Source organism: Coenobita brevimanus, chromosome 62 (assembly GCF_032717465.1).
Source record: "Coenobita brevimanus isolate Jiangsu-jjx chromosome 62, ASM3271746v2, whole genome shotgun sequence".
NCBI classification, from domain to species: Eukaryota; Metazoa; Arthropoda; class Malacostraca; order Decapoda; family Coenobitidae; genus Coenobita; species Coenobita brevimanus.
In genome coordinates, this window is record NC_137015.1 from 29,844,898 (window position 1) to 29,872,730 (window position 27,833).

At 43.0% G+C, this 27,833-nt stretch overlaps 1 protein-coding gene across 1 annotated transcript in view; it reads right to left on the reverse strand.

The window, feature by feature from the left end:
- Positions 1 to 27,833, reverse strand: part of CCT2 (chaperonin containing TCP1 subunit 2) — a 221,640-nt gene that overhangs the window by 160,795 nt on the left and 33,012 nt on the right. The window contains exons 2-4 of the mRNA XM_080275729.1: positions 24,237 to 24,408; positions 23,346 to 23,452; positions 6,509 to 6,709 (exon numbers count right to left, since the gene is read on the reverse strand). Coding sequence (XP_080131855.1) covers positions 6,509 to 6,709; positions 23,346 to 23,452; positions 24,237 to 24,408 — 480 coding nt within the window. The remainder of the gene's footprint in view (positions 1 to 6,508; positions 6,710 to 23,345; positions 23,453 to 24,236; positions 24,409 to 27,833) is intronic.

Sequence of the window (27,833 nt, forward strand, 5' to 3'; positions counted from 1 at the left end):
CAATTATGTCTGATTTCCAGTCCTCTGGAACCCTTCTCTCTTCCCATGCAAATCTTCACAACTTCCATATCCACTCCACAACAATCTCACCCCCATACCTCAGCATTTCACCACACATTCCATCAATTTCTGGGGCCTTTCCCATCTTGATCTTCTTCATTGCTTCCACTACCCTACTGATCTCTTCCTCCCTCCTCTTGTCTCTTCTTCTCCCAGCCATTCCCCAACCACTTATACTCGCACTGCTCTCACTCTCTACAATCAACAAATCCTCAAAGTGCTCCTTCCATCTCTTCAATTTCTCTCTCTTCTCCACCAACAATCTATTATTCCTATCTTTCACTCCCCTACTATTTCCCCTTTCACACTCTCCCTCCATTTCACAATCAGATTCTTCCCAAACTCTTCATCCACTTTCTTCTTACTCTCCTTCACCAGTCTCTTCACCTCCCTTCTGCTCACATATACCTCTCTCTTCTCTCTCTCATCTTCTCCCCTACCTCTACTCGCTAGCCATTCACTATATGCCTTCTTCTTTTGTTCCACAGCTCGTTTCACCTCATCATTCCACCATGCTGTCCCTTGCACACCCCTCATCTCCTCCTCACTCCACAAACGACCTCACATGCTGTGCCTATCTCTTCCGTGAATATCTTACATACGTCTTCCACCCCTTCCATCTGCTCTAGCTCATACCTTCCCAATCTTTCTTCCACTATGCTCTTATACTCTGCCATTTTCCCACTATCTTGCAAATTCTCCACTCTTCTCACAGGAGCTGTTTCCTCCTGCCTTCCCCTTCGTCTCTTCAACCATTTTTTTTGCAACTTTACCTTGGCCATCACTAAATGACGGTCCAAGACTCCATTCCCGCACCCTCTCCATACTCTTGCATCCAACACTTGTCTTCTCATTCGCTCATCCACACATACGTAGTCTATCATTGCCTTTCGTTCAACAAGTTCACCATCCATCCTCCTCATTATTCTCCATGTATACCAGTGGATCATCTTATGCCGATAGTAGGTGTTGGCTACTGCCAACCCCTTACCAGCACAGATGTCCACCAAAGCACTACCATTCCCATCTACTTCAGCTGGAACACCAAACTGATCAACCACTCCATCCACTCATACATTCTCAACTTTGCCAAACATGTCTCCAATCAAAAGCACTCTCTGGCTCCTCTCAAATTTGTCCATACATGCTTCTACTCTCGCCCAAAACTCACCTTTCACTCCTGCCACTCGGTCCTCTGTCGGACCATACGCACATACAATCGCCCACGCTTGTATACATACTTTTATCCTCACCCAAACAATCCTTGCACCCACTGTTCCATACTCTCTTATATTCTCCTTCCACTTCTTGCTCATCATCAGACATACTCTCTTGCCTTCTCATTCTCATTAACTCCCGCACAAATACCTAAACCATATTTCCATTCTCTCACCCTTTCACCTTTCCATTTAGTTTCGGTCAATCCACATATATCCAGTCTTGTATCCTTAATCACCTGAACAATCTCTCTCTCTCTTTCACTTCATCATACACTCCTCTCACATTCCACGTTCCCACCCTCAGAATGTTCTTTGTCTGTTCCTTAATCATCAAAGTAGGGTCCGTCCTGGTCCAAGGCGCTTTATTTGCTTGTTTAGTTAGTTCCTTTTATGGGGTTGGGCACTAACCCACCACCAATAGGAGATGCTGCATTAAACCTAAAACAAGGCACAGATACTACACACAATACTGCCAAAACTGTCAATGTCCAATCTTATTTTGCCGGCACTGCATCATGCTCCCATATGGGTGCTTTTGCATAATAATAATATGTACAAATTTTTCTCATTCATGTAGGGTGAGCCCTGTGCCTAATAATGAGGTCACAAAATATTTTGTGATGTTCGAAGGTTTCGTGGTGTTGGCTATACAGTATGCGTCAAGAGATGAAGATTCATCAGTCTTATACACATGTACGAATATTTCTTAACCCTATCCCGTAAAGGGGTGAGCGTAAATTCTGGCTGTGCGCGTAACTCTCGCTTGAGAGCTTTCAGAACAGTCACGTAGATATTTTACCTCTACCACTCATAGGAAAGTTACTGTTCATCATAGAAAGGCTACTTTGGTCTCATGCTGAAGATGAAGAGTTTTGTTCTGTCGTACATTGTTCAAAAATACAATATATACAAAAGAAAATGCAAAAAAAGTGAGCAGAGTTTAGCTGACATGGTAAAATTTTACACTTTCCTTAAAAAAAAAAAAAAAATTTTTTTTTTTTTTTGCTTCAATACATAGCAGAATAAATTTCCATTCCAAAATGCATTATTTGTTGTATTTTCTTCAACAATAACACCGCACATATACGCGAGAAAAAGGAGCATAAGTGTTCAGCTGGAGGTCAAGAGGTGACATCCTACCTGGGAGGAACCTCATACCACACTGAGCTGAGCAAAACAAGTGAGCACACACACACCAGCTGTGGCAGGCTTAGCTCCGCCCACTTTTGCCCGTCATCCAACAAAAATGGTGACTCCCTAAATATTTCTTTGGAGATTACATCAGATGACAGGCAAAGTCGTCATACTGACGTCAGAGACTGACAAACACATGACGGCCCAGCCCATCATTGGTACGTGTATGGGTTAATTTATACGTGTATTCAAATACTTCCAGTGGTCACCAGCAAACGTATTAAAAGAAAAAAATAAGATTTTCGTCAAAGAAACTGCAGTTCCCATGGACAAAGATTGCAGGGTCACAGGAACAAACTCAGCAAAGAATCTATGAGTCATCTCTCAACTCATATGTATATGCAGAAATTTTTTACTATCTGAGAAGCAAATAATAGTTAATGTATGTCTAATGTATTATTGTTTAGAGATGATATGCATAATAAGGCTTATATTTCACAAATACCAACCATTATAACCACTGCTAGAAGCTGTTATGTATAGGATAAATAAGGGTCAGTATGACTAAGAAGCTATATTAGTATCCGTCTTAATTTGAACTCACACACTCATAAAGTCATGGATACTGCTGTCAAGTCAAAATAGCCGATTTATCCACTTAAAAAAAAAAAAAAAAAAAAAAAAAAAAAATATGCTGAATTCATTCTCGGCTCCAGAGTATCAAGGTGCCTGGTATACAAGTGTTTGTCAACAGGCCTTTGTCAACATTCACTATGACACACTTTATATGCGCTGTGGCTGACTGCAGATCGGACTCAAGAAAGAAGATAACAAGAAAGTTAGGTGTGAAAGATGTCAGAGGCTGTCTCAAGTTCCCATCTGCCAAGAAAGAACCAATAAGAAGAAAAATGAGGGAAACATATAAGAAAACATGTGGCTGTGTGTTGATCTCTTGAGCATGACGTACCTCTGGCAGCGATTATCTGGTGAAACAGTTTTTTTTCTATTAATGCGTTTGCTGGTGACCACTGAGAGTATTTGAATAAAAGTATAAATCAAGAAATATTCATACATATGTGTAAAACTGACAAATCTTCATCTCGATGTATATGGCCAACATCACAAAGCATTCGAACAACATCATAAGTATTTTGTGACCTCATTATTAGGCACAGGGCTCACCTTAAATGAATGAGAAAACTTTGTACATAATGTTATTATGAAAAAAAACCCTGTATGTGAGCATTCTGGACTGCCCACAAAATATGACTGAAAATTAAAAACTCTGGCAGTATGTAGTACCTGTGCCTTACTGCGAATGCTCCTATTCAATGGGCCACGCTTCCATTCACTCATCATTCAAGCCCACGGAATCCTGGCTCCATATGATAGGCTAAAAGGTTTCACAACGTGCTGTAGCTTCACATATACCTATCCGATAGTCAATCTGAATGCTATCACATTAAAAAGGGGGTACCAAATCTCTGGTCATGCGCTTCTCCACACAAAATTCATCCAGTCAGCTCAATCTCTTGTCAGTCCCTAAGCCTCACCAACTTCCATACCTCTCTTCCTCATACACTCATCCACCATATCTCTCCACCTTCTTCCTGGCCTACCTTACCTCCTCGCTCCTTTAAATTCACTCAGATACATCTTTTTCACTACTCCATTGTCAGCTCAATCTCTTGTCAGTCCCTAAGTCTCACCAACTTCCATACCTCTCTTCCTCATACACTCATCCACCATATCTCTCCATCTTCTTCCTGGCCTACCTCACCTCCTCCCTCCTTCAAATTCACTCGGATACATCTTTTTCACTACTCCATTGTCATCCATTCTCTCCACATGACCATACCATCTCAGTATACTCTCTCTGATTCCACAGACTTCCTCATCCTGCATTTCATGAATCACATTATTCCGTATCCTATCCATCTCACTGTACTCCACGTACATTCCTCAGTCCCACCTCCACTGCTCTTACTCCTGACTTTTCATTTCATGCCACACCACAGTCTCACACCCATATGTTAAAGCTGGCACAAACACTCTTTCATGTAAGCCTCATGCAGTTGCAACATTCAAGTCCTGTTTCTTATCAAGACTATTTTCCTTCCTTGTGTCACTCTAGTTTCTACTTCTTTTACACATTTTCCTCTCTATCACTGTATCCAGGTACTCAAACAGCTTCATCTAAACTTTCATAATTTAGCTTTCTAAATCACATAAGATTAGTCACTGCTAACACCAAACTTGACTGCACTACTCAAAAGTCTGTCTTTAGCTTTCCTTATATCTGACAACATTACTTGGAAATCTAATATTCAGTCACCATTTGGGCTGCAAATGCTCGTTTGTCTAGTTTTTTCTGGATTTTCAGTTTTTCTTCCATAGAGAGAGACTTTTGTTTAGGTCTGGGGGCAATCTGTCTAAGACTTAAAGTCATATTAGTAATCACTCCTGCATATCTACATCTTTCCATCCATCCATCATCCAATCCTACATTGCCCCAGGAGGAGTGTAGGAGCCCAGGACTAGGCAAGTTGGTCCTGACATTTATGATGAGAGTGACCAGCCTCACTCATCCATGAGTGGCATTACATGAGCAATGAATCCCAACCACGCCTTGGATATAAACCTTCACCTGCTCAGTCCGACTGGAGTGCCATAACTACCCACTAAACCACCAAATGCCATAATTTGGTTATATGGTTACCACCCCAGCGTAGTAACTGGTTTCCTGGTGGACAAGAAACCATCTGGCTTGTCATTCAGTGGAGAGTCACCCACAGACAGAAGGAAAAGAATGAAGGAAGGAAAGACAGACAAGGGAGTGTAAAATCATCCGTAGGCAGAAGGACGAGGAAAGAATGAAATAATGAAAGACAGAAGAGGAAGGAAGAAAAGAAGGAAGGACGAGAGGAAAGAGAAGACACCCGAGAGCAGCACTACATGGAGTGAGTGGATGGTGAGCGCCCCCACCTACCACCATCTTGGGTGTAAAATTATTTGTAAAGCCATTCACTTTAAGAATCTATCTGCAATCGGGAGCGTGGTTGTCTAAGTCATGAGCTGCTTATAGTAACCCCTCAATTATCTGATGTAACAGAGCCAAGGGAATGTCCTGAAAGTGAATCCATCTGGATAATGGACTTCTCCCCAGCCCCCTTTAGTACATAACCTAACTTTGAAAGTCATTGTAAAAGGCCACTACAGTATACTGAACAGCACTTGTTCCTGTTGTTTAACACTACACTATCTGGTCAAGCACACCTACAAACAACAGCCATGCAATTACAGTACCACAGTCAAGCACACCCATCAATGACAGACAAGTAATAACCACTGCAGGGCCATATGCTGCACCTGAAATGACATGAAAAAAAAATGGATACACAAGAAAAATGCAACAGGCACACAAAACATAAGGGTAAAATGGAATAAAATCACAGTACAGTAAAATAAACTAGAATAAAATCAACATCAACACTCATGATTCCTCACAGAGCATTGTACTGAATAACCCACAAGTTCCTTGACTCGGACTGTTGCACTCCAACTGGTAAAGCTGTTGCACTGCACAGTACATCCTGTGTGGTCAAGTGGCATACCCTGATAGGGTTGGGAACAACTACAAAAGCCACCATGTGCCCCGCCATAACAGCTGTCCGAGGGTAGCTGTTCACTACACGGTCACCGGGAGGGAATTGGGAACGACCGAGGGGGTCTCTAGTGGATGATGCATGAACTATCGAGCCAGACAGCACAGCATCACTGGGATATTCCTGCCCAGGTGGGCGAAAATGTTTGCGCGGCCATAATTTCCACATTTTTCTGTTTGACTGGACAAAACAGAAAAATGTACGTATAATGGTTTAATACTGCCAGATCACAGCATCTACGTAATGGAATGTTTGGATAATGAATATCTGGGTAATCAAGGGATTACTGTATTTCACGTAACTCATATTCATCTGAGTTACACTGAATCTGTCTGCCCATATACAGTATTCTGTTCATGTAAAGCAGGGTCAGAGTTAGGGGGGTTCTACCATACAGCGCTCTCTCTGTTAAGTAAAAGCGAGGCTCACCTGCAAGAGATCCTGCCTAAATTTCTGCTGGTCTGCAGAGTTGTCCCTGGCCACATTCGTGAGTGCCTGTCTTGCAACATCTGTGGCACGTCGGTACCCCGCTATTATAGTCTGGGGATGTAACTTCATAGCCACCAGCTTCTCTGCCTCTCTTAACAGCTCTGATGCCAACACTACCACTGATGTTGTACCATCTCCAACCTGAAGCATTAAAAGTTGTTTAAAGGATGTTACAATTCATGTACAGAGGCAACCAGGAAAAATAAACATATGAAACAAAATATAAAAATTTCTGTTTCCTCCCAAAGTTAATCTACTTCAGCTGTTGGGTACTACTTTATCAATATCACTGCATGCAAATACAAACCAAGAGGGACAACTGGATCTGAAGTGAATTCCACCACACTTACAAATGAAGGTATGTCATAACATGTGGGTATCACTGTGTGTTGGCTGCTGTCAAAGACATTACATTCTCCACCTCACTCTCCCTTGATTAAATTCTTCCCCTACCATCAAGTTCAGTATTATCCAACTTATCAATGCATTTCCTTACCGCTACCAACCATAATACCATCTAACTAGCATGCCACATAGATAACATTTCTCCTTACTGTACTTAATGGGCAGACAACCTTATCATATCCAAGTATAATCCAAAAATCCAAATACTCCGAATTTGTCAAGGAGAAATGTTTTGAAATTTTCTGGGCTTTTTTCTCATTTTTCTGGGTTTTACCTAATGATTTATCTGGCTTGGTCTTGCCCTTGGACTTGGATGTACCTGCCGGCAGCTATTTATCTATACTTCTATGCATTTCCGATGAGTAAAACAATAACCTATGCCATGATAAGTGTTTATTTAATGATCATGTACATATTTCTCATAATTTACCCTCATCTAAACCTCCTTTCCCACCCCAGGCCAGGGTGAGGAGTAGCAATGTCCAGACAGCCCAAATCTGCTCAATCCAATGGGCCACGCTTCCATTCACTCATCATTCAAGCCCCCAGAATCCTGGCTCTATCGGATACACCAACAATATTCACCACGATCTGTAGCTTCACATAAAAGTATCCAATTGTATCAATCCGGATGCTGTTGCATTAAAAAGGGGTGCCAAATCCCTGACCATGCAATTCTCTTCACAACATTCATCCACCCAGCTCGCTCTCTTGCCAGTTCCCGAGCCTCACCGACTTCCGAACCTCTCTTCCTCACACACACATCCACCACATCCCTCCACCTTCTCCTTGGCCTACATCGCCTCCTCCTGCCTTCAAATTCGCTCAGATATACCTTTTTCACCACTCTACTGTTATCCATTCTCTCCACATGACCACATCATCTCAATACACTCTCTCTGATTCTGGTGTCCACCGACTTCCTCACTCCACATCTTTCACAAATCACATTATTTCGCATCCTATCCACCCTCTGTACTCCACATACATTCCTCAGCAGTCCCATATCCACAGCTCTTACTCTTGACTTTTCATTTTCATGCCACACCATAGTCTCGCATCCATATGTTAAGGCTGGCATTAACACTGCTTCATTTTTCTAATGTTTTCAAATGGCCCCCCTGATAGTCTGAAAGACACTCAGTCCCCTGCGATTCGGATTAGGACTTCTACTGCATGTGTGTGTGTGTGTGTGTGTGTGTGTGTGTGTGTGTGTGTGTGTGTGTGTATATATATATATATATATATATATATATATATATATATATATATATATCATCATCATCAGCCATTTGAGTATCCACTGCACGACCGGCCTATCTCGACCGAAGTCGGGACGATACAGCCAATGTATCTCTACCAAGTGGCTTAGGCTGTCTAGCAGAGATTGTATGTAGGGTGAGAAGTTCTTGTTAGTGTAATTGTAGTGTTGGAGTGGCTTTGGATGTGTGTGTAGTCTGTGAACCAAGTGTAATCGGACCACGCAAGCCGACTGGGTGCAAGCATACTTTATAGTAAGCGACACTGGTTCAACCACAGCACCCCTGGTGTCCATCAATGCAGTAAGTGGCCAGGTGAACCCTCCCAAAGTTTATTACCATGGCGGGGCGCGAACCCTGGCTCACTCGTGTACGAAACGCACACTCTACCACTGTACCACAGAGGCTCCATATACAGTAAGGTCCCGGGTTATGTCAGTATCGACTTACGTCAATTCAAGGCTACGACAGTCGGTCCATGAGAGGAAATTTTAAAATATAAGAAAATAAAGAAAAAATACGTAAAGCGTGGGTTTTAAAGTGTTGCTGTGTACCGCGAGATGTCACTGGAGTTTTCCCGCTTCACGCTTGACTACCAACAATCGCTCTCAGTCTCACTGCTACCACCGCCTGATACAGTGATACCGTCATTTTCTTGTGTTTTTCGCCATCCTGATTCCATGATGCCTAAGAGACAGCTTCCTGGTGACCATAACGACTCCAAGAAACGCAAGACCATCACATTACGTGAAAAATTCGATATTATTAAGCGTAATGAGAAAGGAGAAAAGGCATCAGCAATCGGGTGTGCGCTAGGGATGAGCCGTACTACCGTAGCTACAATCCTCAAAGACAAGGAACGTATCTTGACTCACATTAAAGGTGCAACTCCCATGCAATCAACTGTGATTACCAAGCAAAGATCGGGACTGTTGATTGAGATGGAACGGATGCTAATGCTGTGGATTGAGGACAGTAATCAATGGTGCATGCCTGAGTGAACAGTTAATCTGTGAAAAAGCACGCACACTCTACCAAGACCTTAAGAAAGAAAAAAGTGAGGAAAGTGAGACCAACGAGACATTTGTGGCATCAAAAGGTTGGTTTACTCGTTTCAGGGCTCGTGCAAACCTAACCAGCAGAAGAATTTTCGGAGAAGCAGCCAGTGCAGATGACGAAGCAGCAAAAACATTCGTTAAAGAGTTGGAGGAGTTGATTGAGAAGGAAGGCTACATTCCAGAACTTATTTTTAATGTTGATGAAATGGGACTAAACTGGAAACGAATGCCTAACAGAACCTATATTGCTAAAGAAGAAAAAACCATGCCAGGTCACAAAGCATCCAAAGAGCGCCTAACGCTACTTTTGGGGGGAAACTGCGCAGGCGATTTCAAGCTTAAACCGCTACTCGTGTACCACTCCGAAAATCCAAGAGCTCTTAAGGGGATCCTTAAAGCTAGCCTACCAGTTTATTGGAAAAGTAATTTAAAGGCTTGGGTGACTAGTGTAATTTTCATTGACAAGTTTTCAAAGTGTTTCGTGCCAGAGGTTGAACGGTACTGTGCTATGAAGAATCTGCCATTCAAAGCTCTTCTCATTATTGATAATGCTCCTGGTCATCCTTCGAGCCTGACAGAGTTGCACCCTAATGTAAAAGTTGTGTTTATGCCACCAAACACATCAATCCTACAACCCATGGACCAAGGTGTAATAAGAGCATTCAAAGCTTACTACCTGAGAAAAACATTCAGACAGGCAATACGAGCAACAGAAAATGGTAAAGTAACACTCAAAGAATTCTGGAAAGATTTCAACATCTATAAGGCAGTTAAAAATATTGGAGAATGTTGGGCTGAAGTGACTGAGACAAGTATGCACGGAGTGTGGAAAAAAGTGTGCCCTAACCTCGTAAATGACTTTAAAGGATTTGATGAAGACAGTATAAATGAAGTCAAGCGCAACTGTGTGAAAATTGGAAATGATTTAAATCTGGACATAGACGAGAGTGATGTACATGAACTTGTTGATTCACACGATCAAGAGCAGAGTAATGAAGACTTGCTATACCTAGGAAAACAAATGGAAAATGATGAAAAAAGTGATGAGGCAGAACCGCTAAGACAGTTTAAGATTAAGGAAATGGCATATGCTTTTGACTTCCTAGAAAAAGCAATGGCTGCATTTGAAGATCAGGACCCAAATGCAGAGAGGTTTGCCAAAGTGTACAGGGGAATTGAGGATGCAGTGTCCTGTTATCGTCAAATCTATGACGAAAAGAAATATGCCGCCAAGCAGTCTTCAATTCTCCAGTTTTTCAAGAGAACTGAACACCGAGCCACAACTTCACCACCAGTTGCTACCTCATCCTCATCGTCAACCCCCTGACTCCCTATCTTCAGCCCCTGACTCCCCTGCTTCAGTCCCAGACTCCCCTGCTTCAGCCCTGGACTCCCCTGCTTCAGCCCTGGACCCCTGCTTCAGCCCTGGACTCCCCTGATCCAGTCCCTGACTCCCCTGATGCAGTGCCTTCCACATCGCAACCCCAGTAACGAGTCAAGTTGATGTCAGAAGGTATGTAGTGACACATAGTATGCATCTTTTATTACAGTACCATACAGTAATCGGTCATTTTATCACTGAAATAATTTTGCTGTCTGAGTGAGGAAAAAAAAAAAAGCCATCAAACTTGATGTTAGAAATGCTTACATTATCGTGCGGTAATGATGTTATTTCATATTTTACGGCAGTAATTTACAGTAAACTTTATTGTATGATGAAGTATGAAAAGTGCTTGAATATAGGAATAAAATGTGTGTTGGCAGTGTGCACGTGTGTAAGGACGGGAGAGTGAGGGAGCGGCAGCCAGACTCAGTTGTGGGTGAGGCAGTGGTGGCGTAACTCTGCTGCCATGACAATGAGAAGTGCTGTTACCGCAGTGAGTGAGCTAATGTGACAAAGACTCTTAGCTAGTACAACTTATATTTTATTCAATAAATATCAGTTCAAAAGACTATGTTTCTTATACATACCTGCTATAAGATTATTACATGTATAGTATGCAATGTATGGTTGAAAAATCTGTAAGATGCATTGCAGTAAGTATAATCATACGACGTAGTGTATAAAACTCGAGTTACGTTCAAAATCGGCTTATGTCATGTCTCAGGAACGGAACTCTGACGTAACCCGGGACCTTACTTATATATATATATATATATATATATATATATATATATATATATATATACACACACACAGTAATCCCTCTACTATCCAACGTAATAGAGCCAAAGACATGTCTGGAAAGTGGTCCCATCCGAATAGTGGGCCCCAGCCTCCTGGACTTGTACTTAGAGACCCTAACCCAGCCTAACTTTGAAAGTCACCTAAATAACTCCCTACCGGACATGCATAGCACCTATCTAAACCTATTTAAGACCCTATTCACACCAATAATGGACATAAAGCATGAAATAAATGAAAAGGAACCAAAGAATGAGGAATTACAAGTGACTGTACCTCAGCCAGCATACTTACAGCACATCTGTGGCTGCCTTCTCAAAGGTTTTGGCAGTGGTGAAAATGCTCTTGAAACATGTACAGTAATCCAGTGTTGTGCTGCACTTACAGTAATTCTTTGCACTGTAAGTTACAATTGTTTAACACTGCACATTCCGTTAATTGCACCACCTCAGTTTCCACCGCCAGTTTGCACTCCACAGTTAATCCTTTGCACTCTAAATTCTAATTTCTTAACACTGCACAACACTGTAAATTCCCGTGTGGTCTACTGGCGAGCTATTGTAGTTTATTCACTGTTTATTCACAAAAAACAAACACATGTAGCATCCATTGCGATAAGCATCTACTCGCGATCGAAGTTAGGCAGTAACTGTTGGTGAGGGGGAAGCAGGGTTGCAGATCGCAACTCGGCCACGTTACCAAACTCCTCAATTTTCATTATCAAATTTAACTTTTCATTACCAAATTCGTAAAGCTAGCATTTATTCTTCACTAATTATATATACAAGTGGAAATACATGTAATCACTCTTCTTATAATTAACAGCATGTTGATTATTTTCATGCATGTAGGCTAGTAGATTAATCAGACAGAGCAAACAATCCACCATCTCCATCCTGTGTATCCTCATACGTGAAAAATCCGTTTGATATGCATTATTCTGATTCTTTACCAAACGAATTTTTCATTACCAAATTGGCCCACACTTGGTAATGAAAAATACCAAATGGTAACCCTGACAGGGAAGGGGGGGAGGGGGGGAGGAAGGAAGGGGTGAAGGGGCCATGGTGTAAACAGCTGGTTGGTGCTGTGCAGCAATTTCAAATTACGGGTGGGAAAAAATTTGGATTTTGGGGGGATTTTTAATTTTTTTTTGGCCATTTTCGGGTTCCAAAGGTCCAGGCCCACAATGTCCGGTAAGTGGGGCGTCCGGAAAGTGGCAGTCCGGATAGTACGGGGATTACTGTATATTATATATCCATCCATCATCCAATCCTACGTTGCCACATGAGAAGCGTAGGAGCTATATATATGCTGTGTATATATATATATATATATATATATATATAATCAGCTGCTGAGTATCCACTGCAGGACCAGCCTATCTCTACCGAAGCAGGGATGATGCGGTCAATGTATCTCTACCCAGTGGCTTAGGCTGTCTGGTAGACTGTATGTAGGGTGAGAAGTGCTTGTGAGTGTGACTGTAATGTTGGAGTGGCTTTGGATGTGTGTGTAGTGTGTGAACCAAGTGTAATCAGCCCACCTAGGCTAACTGAGTGCAAGCATACAGTACCAGTATGCGACACTGGTTCAAACAAAGTACCCCTTATGTCCGCCAATGCAGTTAGTGGCTCGGTGAACGCTTCCCAAAATTTTACAACTCTGGCGGGAGGCGAACCGCGTCCACCAGCATGCGAGAGGCACACTCTACCACTGTACCACAGAGGCTCCTTATATATATATATATATATATATATATATATATATATATATATATATATACAGTAAAACCTCACTCGAATGGACTAATTGGGGCCCAAGCCATTCCGGAAAATGCGACATACAGAATTCCCCCTGCTAAGATATTTTCATACATGAAAAGCTTTATGGCCACAATCCTTCTCCACTTCACCATTTCCTTCTAACTTGGGGCATTAACCCATTTGCCTGTTAACTTTTCTCAAATGCCACTATAAATAATTTATTGCATAACACAGTACAATTTTAGTAAGGTTTAGACTCGATAAAGGCCATATGTAACACACACACAGGAAGATATTTTTCATACAAGAAGCCACCACCATGCTTCACCCCACCAGTTCCTTCTAATTTGTGGCAATATCCCGTTTGCCTCCTAGTTTTTCTAAAATACCATTAAAATAATTTGTTGCATAAAACAGTATAATTTTAGCAAGGTTTAGACTCGATAAAGGCCATATGCAACACACAAAATATTTTCAATCATGAAAAGCATTATGGCCACCATCTTGCTTCACTTCCACCAGTTCCTTCTGACTCGTGGCAATATCCCATTTGCCTTAATTTTTTCTCAAATTCCAATGTAAATAATTTATCGCACAACACAGTAAAATTTAAGCAAGGCCTGGACACAATAAAACTCAGAGGTAATAAACAAAAATGTTTTCTTACGTAACCATTCCAACTCACCTGGCTCACCCTGCTCTACTCTCCCACCTTGCTGGGTGTTTATCATCATTCAGCACCTGGTGAAGGATCCTTCAGAGCAAATCCTTCAAAATCATTACCCATTATCTTCAGGGTCATCGTCAAGGAACAGTGAATCATCCTCCTGAGTCTCTTCACAGGCAGGAGCTGAATCATGGACAGGAATCATAGGTGTAGCTTCTACCTTGCATGTCGTGTGGTGTATTTAATTTTAAGCATTTTTCAAATACTGTACTGTACTGTGCACTTTATACACCTTAATTTTTATCATCTTACAAACGGACATGTTCACTTTGACTGTATATTTCACTTATCACTCCTCTCTGTCGAGCAGTGTATCAGGGACTTTCAGGGAAATGACGTGGGGGGAAATGATATGGGTTGACTGGGGTTAAGCACAGGGGAATAATAGTGATGCCGCCAGCCCGCCACCAACCAACGCACGAACACACAAACCATGCGGACAATATGGCTGCCCCACCCTGACATTAGGCAGTCTGGACTGCTTCTAGCATTTTCGGAGTTTTCCTGATGTATAAGAAATAATTCCGGTCAGCTCCCTGACTCCAAAAAAAGCGAATTCCGGTCTACTGAAGTCCGTTGTAGTGAGGTCCTACTGTATAAGTGTATATATATATATATATATATATATATATATACAAAGTTCACTCCCACAGTGCATGAATGGATGGGCAGTCCATGACCTTATGCAATGTGAATACATAATCTTATGGGAAAAATGACATATGAGTGGGACCCCCTCAAACCTTGGTTTTATTAATCTTAGAGACTATAAAGGGAAAATTTTTTAGATCTATCTATCTATAGCCCGACGCCCTAATCCCGCAAAGGGTGGCCGCAGACAAAACGCCTCCAAGTCGCTCTGTCACTCACCAATTGACTACCCTCCCCCCCAACTCATTCCCCCCTCCCTCATATATACCTCTCAACTCCATCCCTCCACCTCATCCTCAGTCTTCCCCTCCCTCTCCCTCCATCCACCATACCTACATACACCCCCTTATTCAGTTTTTCATTCTCCATTCTCTCCACATGTCCAAACCACCTCAGTGTATTTCTCCTAATCTCAACCACATCCACATCCACCCCACAACCTTCTTTCACTTCTTCATTCGTCAACCTGTCCCTCCATGTCACTCCACATGCTCCTCTCAAGTAGCTCATTTTTTAGTCCATCCAGCCATCATCCAATCCTACATTGCCCCATGAGAAGCGTAGGAGCCCGGGGCTAGGATACCAGTATATAATACAGATATTGCTATGTTTACAAAAATATGGTCAGTCACCTTAAAAACAAAAGACAATGGGCCAGATGGACTTAAATAGCAGGGGTTCTGAGGTGCGGCAACACACTTAGGGTGCCCCAGCCACACCAGCCGCTGCACCACTCACCACACCAACACTCATTACTAGACTCCTCTTGAGGACCTTCCCCACAAGCCTCAAACTCATTCACTTCAGCCAAAAACCTCTCGAAGTCCAATGTTGACAAGACTGACATTGCACCATCTTCTTCCTCTACAGGAACTGGATCAGACAATGTAGCTGGTTCCTCACTTTCACTTTCTTGAGGCTACCGTGTGTAACTTGTCAGAAGCGTCTGCTTCCTTTTGTTAATTTCCTGCCTGTGCCTGTCTGTGCAGAAGCAGAAGGCTTTGTCGATATTAACGAGACCCTCTTCCTTTCTTTGCTGGCAGATTTCCTGTTCCTGCTGTTCTTCTTTGTGCTTATCTACTGCCACAAGGATCTTGCTTATCCCCGACACAGACAGTTCTATGCTGCCCTCCATCACACTAGGTTCTCCTACTTGACCCTGCGTGGCCTCAGGTTCAGTGTCAGCCTTATCTACCCGATGCAACACTTCCTGGAGAGGTTGTTCCTCGGTAGCAGTGTGCGCCTCTTGTATGTCCGCCAACGTTACGTCCTCGAAGCCTGGTACGGCTTGTGCTGCTATCAGTGTGGCTGTCTCTGCCTCAACCAGAGGTTGAATGGCCATCCCGTGGTTCATGCATAAGTGAGGCACAAGTAGTTGCCACGCATGGTTCACCGTTGCAAGGGTTATCACATCCCAGGTGTGCAGGATGAAGCCAACTGTGTCCTTTACTGAAAAATTACCCCAAATTGCCACAACAGACTTCTTGGCTGAGGCGGGTGGCGGTTCAACTACTGGCAGGGATTGTGCCGGTTTTGTTGTGTCGTCCGTATCTAAGTCGATGTCTACTTCTAGGGCATGAAGTTCCACTTGTGTATCGGTCTTCCTGCGTAGGTACCCCACACTGGGGGGTGCACAGCGTAGGGGCTCTGCCCTGGTGGAGGTGGCGGCCATCTGGGGGTCTTCAGTGAAGACTGTGCTGCCAGATGATCAATGTCTCCGGTGGTGCCAGTGGACCAATGCACCCTTTCCCTGTTAGGATGCGCATCCAGGGGAGTAAAACCAATGCCTCAGCTTTTCTTATGAGTCAAGGAAACGAAGAAATGGCCCCCAGTCCCTGGCAGCCTTTAAATAGGTAGAAGGAGTGAAAAATACCCAGGCCACAATAAAATGAGATGCTAAAGCAAGATATAAGGTTGGCTACAGTAAATGTCGGAACACTGGTGGGGAGAGGCAGAGGGGTGGTGGAGATGTTTAGAAGGAGAGTGGACATCTGTTGCCTGCAGGAGGTCAGATATAAAGGACAGGGAGCGCACATGTTCGAAGGAGATGAGAGATACAAACTCTGGTGGAGTGGAGGTGAAGTAGGTGCAAATGCGGCACGTTCTGTACACGATGTACTCTGTGATTCCATCTCGCCGCTCTTAAATGTCATGAGATGCTCTCTCCTCTTTTTGAAACAGGTGTTCGCCAATCTCATATTGTACTACTGGCATAACCTTAGCATCTCCTCTCCTTCCGGGTTTCTCACACCAAATCCATATCCACCCACAACATCCTCAAAGCCTGCTGTCTCTGCTCCTACATGGCTATTGATGTCTCCTGCCACTATAAGTATGTCAGACTCTGGTACCTCCTCCAAACAGTCAGAAAGCTTTTCCAGAAATATGCGTTTTTCCTCCTCTGGTCTTCACTGTTGGGGAGCGTAAACTGAGAAAATGAGCGCTAGCTTTTTGCCCCATACCACCATGATCATCATGATTCTATCATCCGTTCTCACAACCTCTATTATGTCCTCAATAATGTTCTTCCTTGACCATGATACCAACTCCGGGAAGTGGAGGTGAAGAATTGTAAGGTTATACCAGGGGAGGAGTGCCTAACTCAGCATAGGCTGGTCTGTGTTGACATAACAGTGAAAAAGAAAAGGAAGATGAGAAAGAAGAGGGAGAAGAGCATTCGAGTTTGGAAGATGAAGGAACAAAATAGAAGAATATTTGAACAAAAGCTTGCTGAAAGATTGGTTCATGAATATCACAGTTCTGACGAAGTGAGAAATACAATAACGGAGGTAGCAAAGGAAGAGTGTGGAGTGATAGGTGAAGGAATACAGAAGAAGAGGGAGACCTGGTGGTGGAATGAGGAGGTGCAAGAGGCTATAAAAAATAAAAGTGTTTAAAAGATGGCAGAGAGACAACACAGAAGAAAGTAAAAGAAGTTACAGAGAGGAGGCAAACCAAACCAAGACAGCAGTGGCAGCAGCAAGGGCACAAGCACGGCAGGAGTGGAGTAAGAGTCTGAATAGTGAAGAGGGAGTGAGAAGCATGTTCAGAATTGCAACACAAATGAGGAAGATATCAGTGGAGCAAAATTCATAAAAGACAAAAATGGAAACATCATGGTGGACGAGGAAGACATTAAGCAAAGGTGGAGGAGGTATTTTCATGGGATTGTTGAATGAGGAGAATGAATATCAGCTTAAGGAGGACTGTGAAGCTGATGGACTGATAAAGGAGGTTACAACGGAAGAGATCCAGAAGGCATTAAAAGGACTGAAGGGAGGCAGGGCTTCAGGCCCATCTGGAGTCACCAGTGAACTACTGAGGGGAGCTGGAGACATAGGAGAGAAAAAGTTGTTGAACATGTTTAGGACAGTAGGGGGAAAGTTACACCATTCCCATCTATAAGGAAAAAGGAGATGCACAGAAATGTGATAACTATAGAGGAGTGAGGCTATTGGAGCACAGTATGAAAGTCTGGGAGAATATCTCGGAGGCAAGGTTGAGAGAGATTGTAAAGACTGACGAGAACCAGTTTGGATTTCAGCAGGGCAAGTCAACACTGGATGCCATTTTCACCATGAGACAATTGCAGGAGAAGTATGGAGACAAGAAGAAGGAGCTGTTTCACATATCTGTGGACCTGGAAAAGGCTTTCGACAGGATACCAAGGAGAGTGATTGCGTGGGCACTGAGGAGGCAGATGGTGCCCGAGCGACTGGTGGCACTGGTGATGGCTCTATATACAAAGTCAAGGTCGAGAGAGACGGTAATTGCAGGAACGTCGGAGGAGTTTGGCATCGGAGTTGGAGTTCACTAAGGGTCGACCTTAAGCCCCCTCTTGTTTGTGCTAGTGATGCGGGAGGCAACGAGAGATGCGGTACATGACAACATGGCAGCTGATGTATGCAGATGACCTGGTGTTGACGGCAGAGTCAGAGGTGAAAGTTGTGAAGATGTTTAAGGATTGGAAAAGAGAGATGGAATCAAGAGGACTGAAGGTCAACAGATCAAAGACAAAGTTGATGGTGGTAGGAAGGGAGCCAGCAGTGAGACTGTAGAGAGGAAGGTATCCATGTGGCATGTGTGGAGGGGGAGTAGGTGTCAACTCTGTGTGGTGTTCCGGTTGATCAAAGTGGTGCCATGGTAGATGCTCTGGACTCAGGAACGTAAGGAGAGCTGGAGAGAACTTCAGGTGCCCAGCATGAGGGCCAGTAGTGAGACCACTGGATGCTGCAGTGGAGGGTGGTGTGCTGGAGGTGGTAGACCAGTTCTGCTATCTTGGTGACATCATGAGCTGTGATGGCAGAGCAGAGGTGGCAGTGAGGACCAGGATCACAAGCGCCTGGAGAAAGTGGAGAGAGTTGGCCAGTCTGTTAGTGAACCAGGGGATAATGTTGGTTCACCATGCAAGGATTTACTGCACCTGCATCAGACCTGTGCTGCTGTATGCTGCAGAGACATGGGCACTAACTGCAAATTTGGAGAGGCTCCTGTTGACTTGTGATCACAGGATGCTAAGGCATATAGCAAGAGTTAAGTGGAGAGACAGTGTCAAACGAGGAGGTGAGAAGAAGATGTGGAGTGGAGAGCATCGAGGATAGAATTTGGAAAATGAGACTGAGATGGTTAAGTCACGTGCGCGGAAGAGAGCAAGATAACATTTTGAGAAGGGCTATGGAGCTGGAAGTAGAAAGAAGAAGACCAGTGGGAAGACCAATGAGAACCTGGAGGTAAGTGGTTATGGAAGATATGAGACACTTAAATATAAGAGAAGAAGACGCGGAGGACAGAGATAGATGGAGACGACTCATATCACGTCCTACCCCGGCACTGGTAAGAGAAGGACGCTAAATGAAAATGATGATGATCTTCCAGCGTAGGTAGTCATACACCTGTTGGTGGTAAAAATGTTTCACAGTGGCGATCAGTTCTTGAAGCAGTGGCTGCATGAGTGACATTGTCCTAGATGGCAGAAAAATAACATGACCATCCTTGTGAAGATCTTTGAGGTAGGGCAGGTGACTTGGTGCAATGTCAAACAACAATAGCATCTTGAAAAGGATGCCAAGTTCCCGACACTTGGCCCTGGCGTCCGGGATGCATCTTTTCATCACCCTCTCAGCCATGACGATGCCAGTCATCCACTCGTTAGCAGACTTGTACCACTACAAGCCACTTGCATCCATATTAGTGAAGTTTTTGTGGCATCTAGGGTGTGCAGCTGTGTGTTCGACAACAGGCCACATCTTGTGGCTCCCAGACAGGTTGACAGTCAGCATGACCGTCAGCTTTGACTTGTCCAGTTTGCGACCAGGGGCTTGCTTCTGTTCCTTTGCAATGTAGGCTGATTTTGCCGTTGACACCATCTCGTCGACGTTGTAGATTGGGTCCTTGATGTACAATACTGTCCTTCTTCAATGATTGCCCTTAATATTGCAGGATACTCTCTTATGGCTACCTCATCAGCAGAAGCTTGTTCACCCAACAGTTTGACGGACGAAGATCCTTGTGTTGTAAAAAACAGTGCAGCCATCCAACTGATGCCTTGAAAGGTTTGTCCACAGATAACTTGTGAGATGCTGCCTTGTAAAAGAGCTTGGCTTGGTCCTGGATGTATGTACGACTGAGTGGCACACCTTCCATCTTTCTCATAATGAGGGTGGCAAGGTCTCTCCATCAGAATTATCGCATGATTACCCACATGGGAACAGCCGTAAAGCTCTGATGTCCCGTAAGTCTTCACAAGCCTCTTGATGGCCTCCCTGTTTTTCCAAATAGTCCTCACTGTAGATTCTGCCAGGTCCATGGCTTTGCCGTTAGCAGAATTCCCTTGGCCGTCCCCTTTTCTCCTGATTATCTCCATCTTAGTGGTGTGTGTCAGGAGTTTCTTCACTCGTAATGGTGGAGGCATGATACTATGGAGAAAAAAGAAAGAAAAAAATAATCCCTTGTACACGACAGGGAAACCTGAGAGGGTGTATCCACACAGTGCGTGAGTCTTGGCTGTAATGGCACAGCCCCTCATCCCACACCCACGTTGCACAGCAAAATGCCCGGGAAGTTCTGCAAATTTACGTCAACATGGGTGTGTTGTGCAGGAAGGGGGGTGTCACGCAGGCAGAGAAAATAGCAGTTTTGGGCCACTTTTTGCCTCTGTCTCGTGTACTGTGGGATAAACTTGCACATTCAAAGTTTTCTGGTTATGATTTTTGGTCACTTGTGTACTATGCAATTCGCGCAGTGTGATCACGTGCACTGTGCGAGCAAACTGTATACAGTAAACTCCTGATCATCCGTCTTGGCACTACCCAGCATACATTATTCAGCACAGCTAATGGCTGAATCAAAATGGTATCTGGCAAAATGCATAAAATCTTTGACACTACCTGGCATGAAGGACCCTTTCTTCTGGCTAAGAGTACATTATTATCCTGCATGAGACAGTTGTTGCCATCAAACCTCCAGCCACAATCACAAAAGAAAGAAAATAAAGAAATAAAATATACAGAAAGAATGGGGTTATACTGTATATGTACTGTAGTATGAAAGCAGTGGAGTGTTGAGTGAGGGAAGGAGGGAGGGAGGATTGACAGTTGGCGGGCCCAGCAGCTCACGAAGTGTTTGGTGGTGGGTAGGGAGGGGAGAAGCAGTGGTTGGGGGTAGAAGAGTTCTGATTGGCTAAGGCAGGGAAGGGAGAATTCTAATGCAGAGTTTTCATTGGCTGGCAGCAGGAAGATGGAGGCTCTCTTACTCTCCATTGTACTCCTCCGCTGCGATGCTGCCGATATTCAATTGAACCTACACTGCACTCTATGGCTTTTCCAAAGTTCTAAAATAAATTTCTTTTTCTTACCAATGTGAAAAGACTTGTCTGACCTACGTGACAATATTTTTTTCCCGCCCCCTTTAGTTTCCTAAACCCACCCTATGATTTGATGAAGCATTAATAAAATTACAGTGCATGTTACATTAACATGTAAACATACAGGCGAAAACATCTGAGATGAAGTGACCACCTGACTGCTTGGGATGGTAGAGTAGTGTAGTGTAAACATACCAGTGACCTTCGTTCCCATCCCATAATTTTTTGCAGCTTTTTAAAGATCGCCCTCACTCAATGTCACTGACACCAGTACGGTAAAGTGTTGTTCAAGGCCGGTGGCTATGAAGGGATTAATGGAATACATTATTGTTGGTATCAATACCATAGGGAGGGGATGGAGAATGAGAGACTAACAAGGAGAGTGTCAGTGATGTGGAGGGGGGGAGGGAGGGAGAGGCCAAGGATGAGATGAGGGGATGGAGTGGAGATGTATAAGGGGTGGGGGGTGAGCTGGAAACAGGGCAGGAAATGGAAGGGGACAGGGCGACATGGAGGTGATTTGTTTGTGACCACCCCTTATGGGAGTAGGGCGTCTAGCAATAGACAGATAGATAGATAGATCAATACTCTCACTTTCACACATACACACAAGAATGAACAAATGAATGAGGAATAAATGTACAATTAATAAGCAGAAGTAATAACTGTATGCTCAGTCAGTTCAAAATGTGTTGAGAAGTGCGAAATTGAACAAAGAATGAGGAACTGAATGCTAACTTACAAAAACACATGGAATGAAGCGTAATTTTTTTTCTGATTAGCAAACATTTTCATTCCATATCGTCCCCTAAAACTGTGAAACCCATAACTTTTCATCTAAGCATACAGCCTAAAGACCTCACCAATTCCATTCAAAATCCTCTAGTTTGTTTTCAGTATTTTTTTCTGACTATTTTGAGGGTGGCAAATTACCTTTTCTTGATGAAAGATTTCCCCCTTTCTTTTCATCACATTCCTTAAGCTGTACCTATGACTGTTTCTGACATATTGGAAGAAACTTAATGCACTCAAAGGTGGATTTCATTTCCCAATTTCCCAACTGGAGCCCAGGTTAGGTTGGGTTAAATTATTAGGTAGTTACACTAGGTTAGGTTAGGTTTAGTTGAACACTTAGGTTAGGACAGTCCCTTTCACCATTAAACGCTGATGAATCAAATGAATTGTCACAGCGGAATAGCTAAAAACAACGGGGAAACAGATTTAACAGGAAACATTTATTTACCACCCCAGAAATAATAAGAAAATTATAACAGACAATCTGGGAAAACTGATTTGGTTAGGTGCTTCTAATGCTTAAAGTAAAGCGTATGTTTAGCAAATGAGCAAACAAGAGCATCTCTCTGATGGAGGCTTCCCTTCCTTATCAGTCGCCTCACCAAACTCCATCCCATTACCCTGATGATCAAGTTGTGAGCAGGAGGCGTAGGTGGGGGTAGATTCAAGCTTGTTTACCCATGGCTCGCTTGCTAGCAACCGGATGCTTGCTGTTTAAATTGGTGTGATTGCATGGATAATTTTAAGTATTACCATACCACGGCATCATTAGGTCATAGCCCGGATATACTGAAACCTGGATAATTGAGCTTTCACTGTACATATATAAAATAATACTGTACTGTACAATGATAAACATGTCTTTTATTTAGTGAACATACCTGAAGTAATCAGGCAGTCCAGACTGCACCTGCCTTTAATGGACTTTTTCCGATATAAAAGAATTTAGTCCAGTAGCTCCTCGATTCCGATAAAAGCAAATTCCGGTCTACTGAAGTGTGTTATATCGAGGTTTTACTGTACTTTAAAAATGTCAACCTTATAGCACACCATTCCCAGCACAGCTCACCTCATCATCCTGAGTCTTGCTGATATCAACTAGGATCTTGGCTGCTGGGTTATCCACTCCAATGTTTCTAAGGATTGTCGCACCATCATTGGTGACCTCAATCTCTCCTGGGATGCAAAATTAAATGTCAGCTTTAAAACCACACAATACCCTTAAACTACTGTATAAATTGATAAGAGTATTTCAGTGTTATAATAAAATTACATTAAAATACAAAATAATAACACAGTAATAAAACAGGTAGTGATAACCATAATTCTTTCAAAGCTCTCACTCTAAGCACATTATAGCCTTAGAGTAACGGACTTCAATCTTTCAACATGTAGTTACACGACTCAAGCTTCTTTAAACAAATATCCAGCTCATTTAACTCAAATCTATCCCATGCTTCTATGCATGGACCAAATAAAACAAGGCAAAATAAAAAAATTTCCATAAGCTATGTAAAAAAAAAAAGAAAAAAAGAAAAAAAAAAAGATAATACCTGTACATGTAATCACACAGCTACCCTACCATCTTACCTACAATGCAGCTAGATTTAGCTTTGAATCTGGAGGAACATATATACACTGTAATTGATTACTGACCATGTTACATTTTGAATAACTCACACTTTAGTACAAGACTACCACTTCATGATGTCACTGTCTTATAACATCTTGGACAGGAGTTAGGTTCAGTAAAATGACACTGGCAACCATTTCACTACAATAGTGTGCCACAACTGGCTGTTTCAGAGAGATATTATGAACTGAGGAGCTGGACACAGCCATCGTTAACCCCTTAAATACGAAACCTAAACTGAATAAATACCCTGAAATACAGACTTCACACACACACACACACAAAACTGAGTCCAACCTGAATACAACCCACTGCATCACACCTAACCTTCATTCCTGCCCATAGATACGAGGATCTTGTCCATCCCACGAGGTCCTAGTGTAGAACGCACCAGATCCCCGACTGCAATGGCTCCAATGAAGGAGGAGAGTCGTGCTGTCTCTGACCGCTCCTCCTCGGCCTCTGTCTTCATGATTTGGACTGGGTTGAGTGCCATTGCCTGAAAGTGATAGCACAGGTTAACAAAGACTAAAAAAGAATCCTTTCTGGTAGGTGGGGGCACTCACCATCCACTCCCTCAATGTAGTGCTGCTCTCAGGTGTCTGTCCTTTCCTCTCCTCTATCCTTCTTTCCTTCCATCCTCTTCTGTTTTTCTTTCCTTCATTCTTTCCTCGTCCTGCCTACGGGTGACTTTAACACTCCCTCTTGTCTTTCTTTCCTTCATTCTTTCCTCCTCCTTCAGCCTGTGGGTGACTCTACACTGAGTGACAAGCCAAATGGTTTCCTGTATACCAGGAAACCATTTACTACACTGGGTGGTAACCATATAAACAAATTTGGCGCCTGGTGGTTTAGTGAGTAATTACGACGCTCCAATCGGACTGAGCTGGTGAAGTTTTATATCCAAGGGGTGGTTGGGGTTTATTGCTCACGTAATGCCACTCAGGGATGAGTGAGGCTGGTCACTCTCATCTTAAATGTCAGGACCAACTTGCCAAGCCCCCGGCTCCTAAGTTCCTCATGGGGCAATGTAGGATTGGATGATGGATGGATGGATGAAAAAGAAAATCTATACAGCCTTAACAAATACTTTTAGTTCTTCCTACACTTTGGTGGAGGTCAATAATAACACAACTTCTTCCAAATAATTGGTAGCAACTGTAAATTGCAGTTAACTGGCAAACCAGGATCATAAGTAACAATGGAATATACTGCATATATATTTTTTTAATGACTGGACTTCATAGCAAACAGAATGAAGTGTAAAAATATGAAACCATAAAATAATGACTACCTGTAACGAATACAATGATTATAAACATGCAATTGAATTCATTAAAATGCTGGGCTGGTAGCTATTACATAAGAGATCCTACATGTAGGTTAATAAGTTCTCAAAAGGATATCTAGTACCAGTATGACTGGTCTCGTCACTCAACCATACTCAACTACAGTATATATATTTTTTATCCTCATAAACCCAGCTACCTAGCTCTAATTTCCTGAGTGAATAAATTCTACTTCTGGGCAAACATGAATTATATGGATAAAACAAGCTTCTTCTTAGGTTTTCCCTTGCTGAGTATGATTTCCGGTAGCCTAATTTGATTTTGATCCTCATCACTTCGTTTCATTTCATTTTTGAAGGCTTCAACATGCAAGCGTCAGCCTTGGTCACCAAATGGCGACTCTCCATGCTGCTTGATCTCTGGCAGCCTCCCTATTCGGTTCCTAATCCCTGAGGTCACACTCAATGACCTCATCCCACGTCTTTCTCGGTCTACCTCTCACAACCCTACCCCCAACATTAACACTTCTCACTTTCTGCACCCAATTATCATCCCCCATCCTCTCCACATGCCCAAACCATCTCATTCTACCTCTCCTCATCGCAACACCAATACACTCCAGTCCCATCCTACCTCTCAACTCTCCCATTGAAAACCAAGCCCCCCAAGGCCTAACACTCAGGGTTGCACTGCACATCCGCCAAAGCATTGTCATTACTGTACATTTGAGCATGCGAACATCCTCTTCCTTTACTGTCCAAGGCTCACTACCATACAGTATTACACTCCTAATACATGCTGCATACAAAGATCCCATAGCACAGAGGGACAGCCCTCTCAATATCAGGAGAGGCAATAGCTCCCTGAACTTCTTCCAACCATTCCTCACAGAGTGGCTAGAGAGGGGAGTGGTTGGAAAAATTCCCTACTCCCGTACATAACATGTCTCCTAAATGACAAAATGCTTCCACACACTCAAGAGACTCTCCAGCAAGTTCAATCCTTTCACACCTGAAAATCTCCACCTGCTCTCTCCGGCACATGAAATCAGCATTATCTTGCAGTCTACCTCTAATACCACTACATCTCTTATGCACCCACAAACATTGCCTGATGGAATTACTTCCCACGCCCTTGTAGCGCATAGCACATGGCCACTCTCCCTCTTCTTTGACAGTACCGTCACCAGCCCTAGATACCGTCACTTTTGATTTATCTGCATTTACTCTCAAGTCCTTGTGCCCCCTACCATCTCTCCACTTCCTAAATCTTTCCTTCACCTCCCTTTCATTCTCTGCAACCAACAAATCATCAGCATACATCTCCCATGGGAGTCCATTTCTGAAGTCACATGAGAGGGTTTCCAGTACTATGATTAACAACAAGGGACTCAAAACTGTACCCTGGTGCACATCAACATTCATGGAAAATTCATCACTCAAATCTCCATTCATCCTTACCTGGACACAAGCACCCACATACATGGCCATAATCACCCTAACCACCCATTCCTTGATCCCAAGCTTTCTCATTGCCCACTTCACCACCTCCCTAGGGACTCTGTCAAAGGCCTTCTCAAAATCAGCAAAAACAAAGTACAGTTCCCTTTTCTTTCCTATATATATTTTCTGAATCTGTTGAACAATGAATATGGCATCAGTGGCCCTTTGCCTGGCATAAACCTACAATGCATCTTGTTTTTTCGGTCATTTCCAAAACTGATGGAGGGGGGGGGGGGTCCTAACTGAGGCAGACATGACCTCCAACACCCCTCCTCTATGTTAACTACCTTAGGGAGAGGGTGCTGGTTCAGGTTCATCAAGCAAGCAAGAGGTAATTATCTCCCATCTGACAAGCTTCCAATACTGATTATGATTTTCTTGAGTGATTTCCAATGCATTATTACTAATTTCTAAATGAATTTGTATAGGAAATATTTGTTGCTGTTGACTGGAACCCAAAGAAACCACATAAAACTGTTTGCCCTATTTGTATTCATAAATATATAAAAAAGTACAGTTTGGTTAAGTCTAACCTAACCAATACAGAAATTATACTACAGTATATAAGTAGTGGCAACCATCATCCACTCACTTGGTCTAGTGCTGCCTCCTTCTTCCTTCACCTTTATCATTCTTTTCTATCTGCCCTCCTCTCTTCCTACTTCTCCCATGTTTCCTGTCATTTTTGTTAGTCTTCTTTCCTTTTCAGGTGACTTTACATTGAGTGACAAGACTAATGCTTCCTGTAAGCCAGGAAACCATTTACAACACTGAGTGGTGACCACATAACCAACCCATATGTGCTTCCTACGTGTCACAAGTGGGTAGGTTTGGGGTTAGTGCCCCTCCCCATAAAACAACTAACTCAAAATCAAATGGCCACCCCTAACAGAATTATGGAGTCTGGCTATCGATAAACAGACAGATATTAAAAACTACAAGTGTAACCACTGGTAACTAATATCTGATATGTAAAGAGCTAGTCACACCTTAACAAGTACATCAACAGATGAATAATTAAGGCAGAAAATGGAAAACTCAATGATGAAGCTAAATACACACAACCTGAAGGAGATAAAATCTGCATATCCACAGCTACTGGGAGTGAAACACTAACATCATGCCAGAGTGAA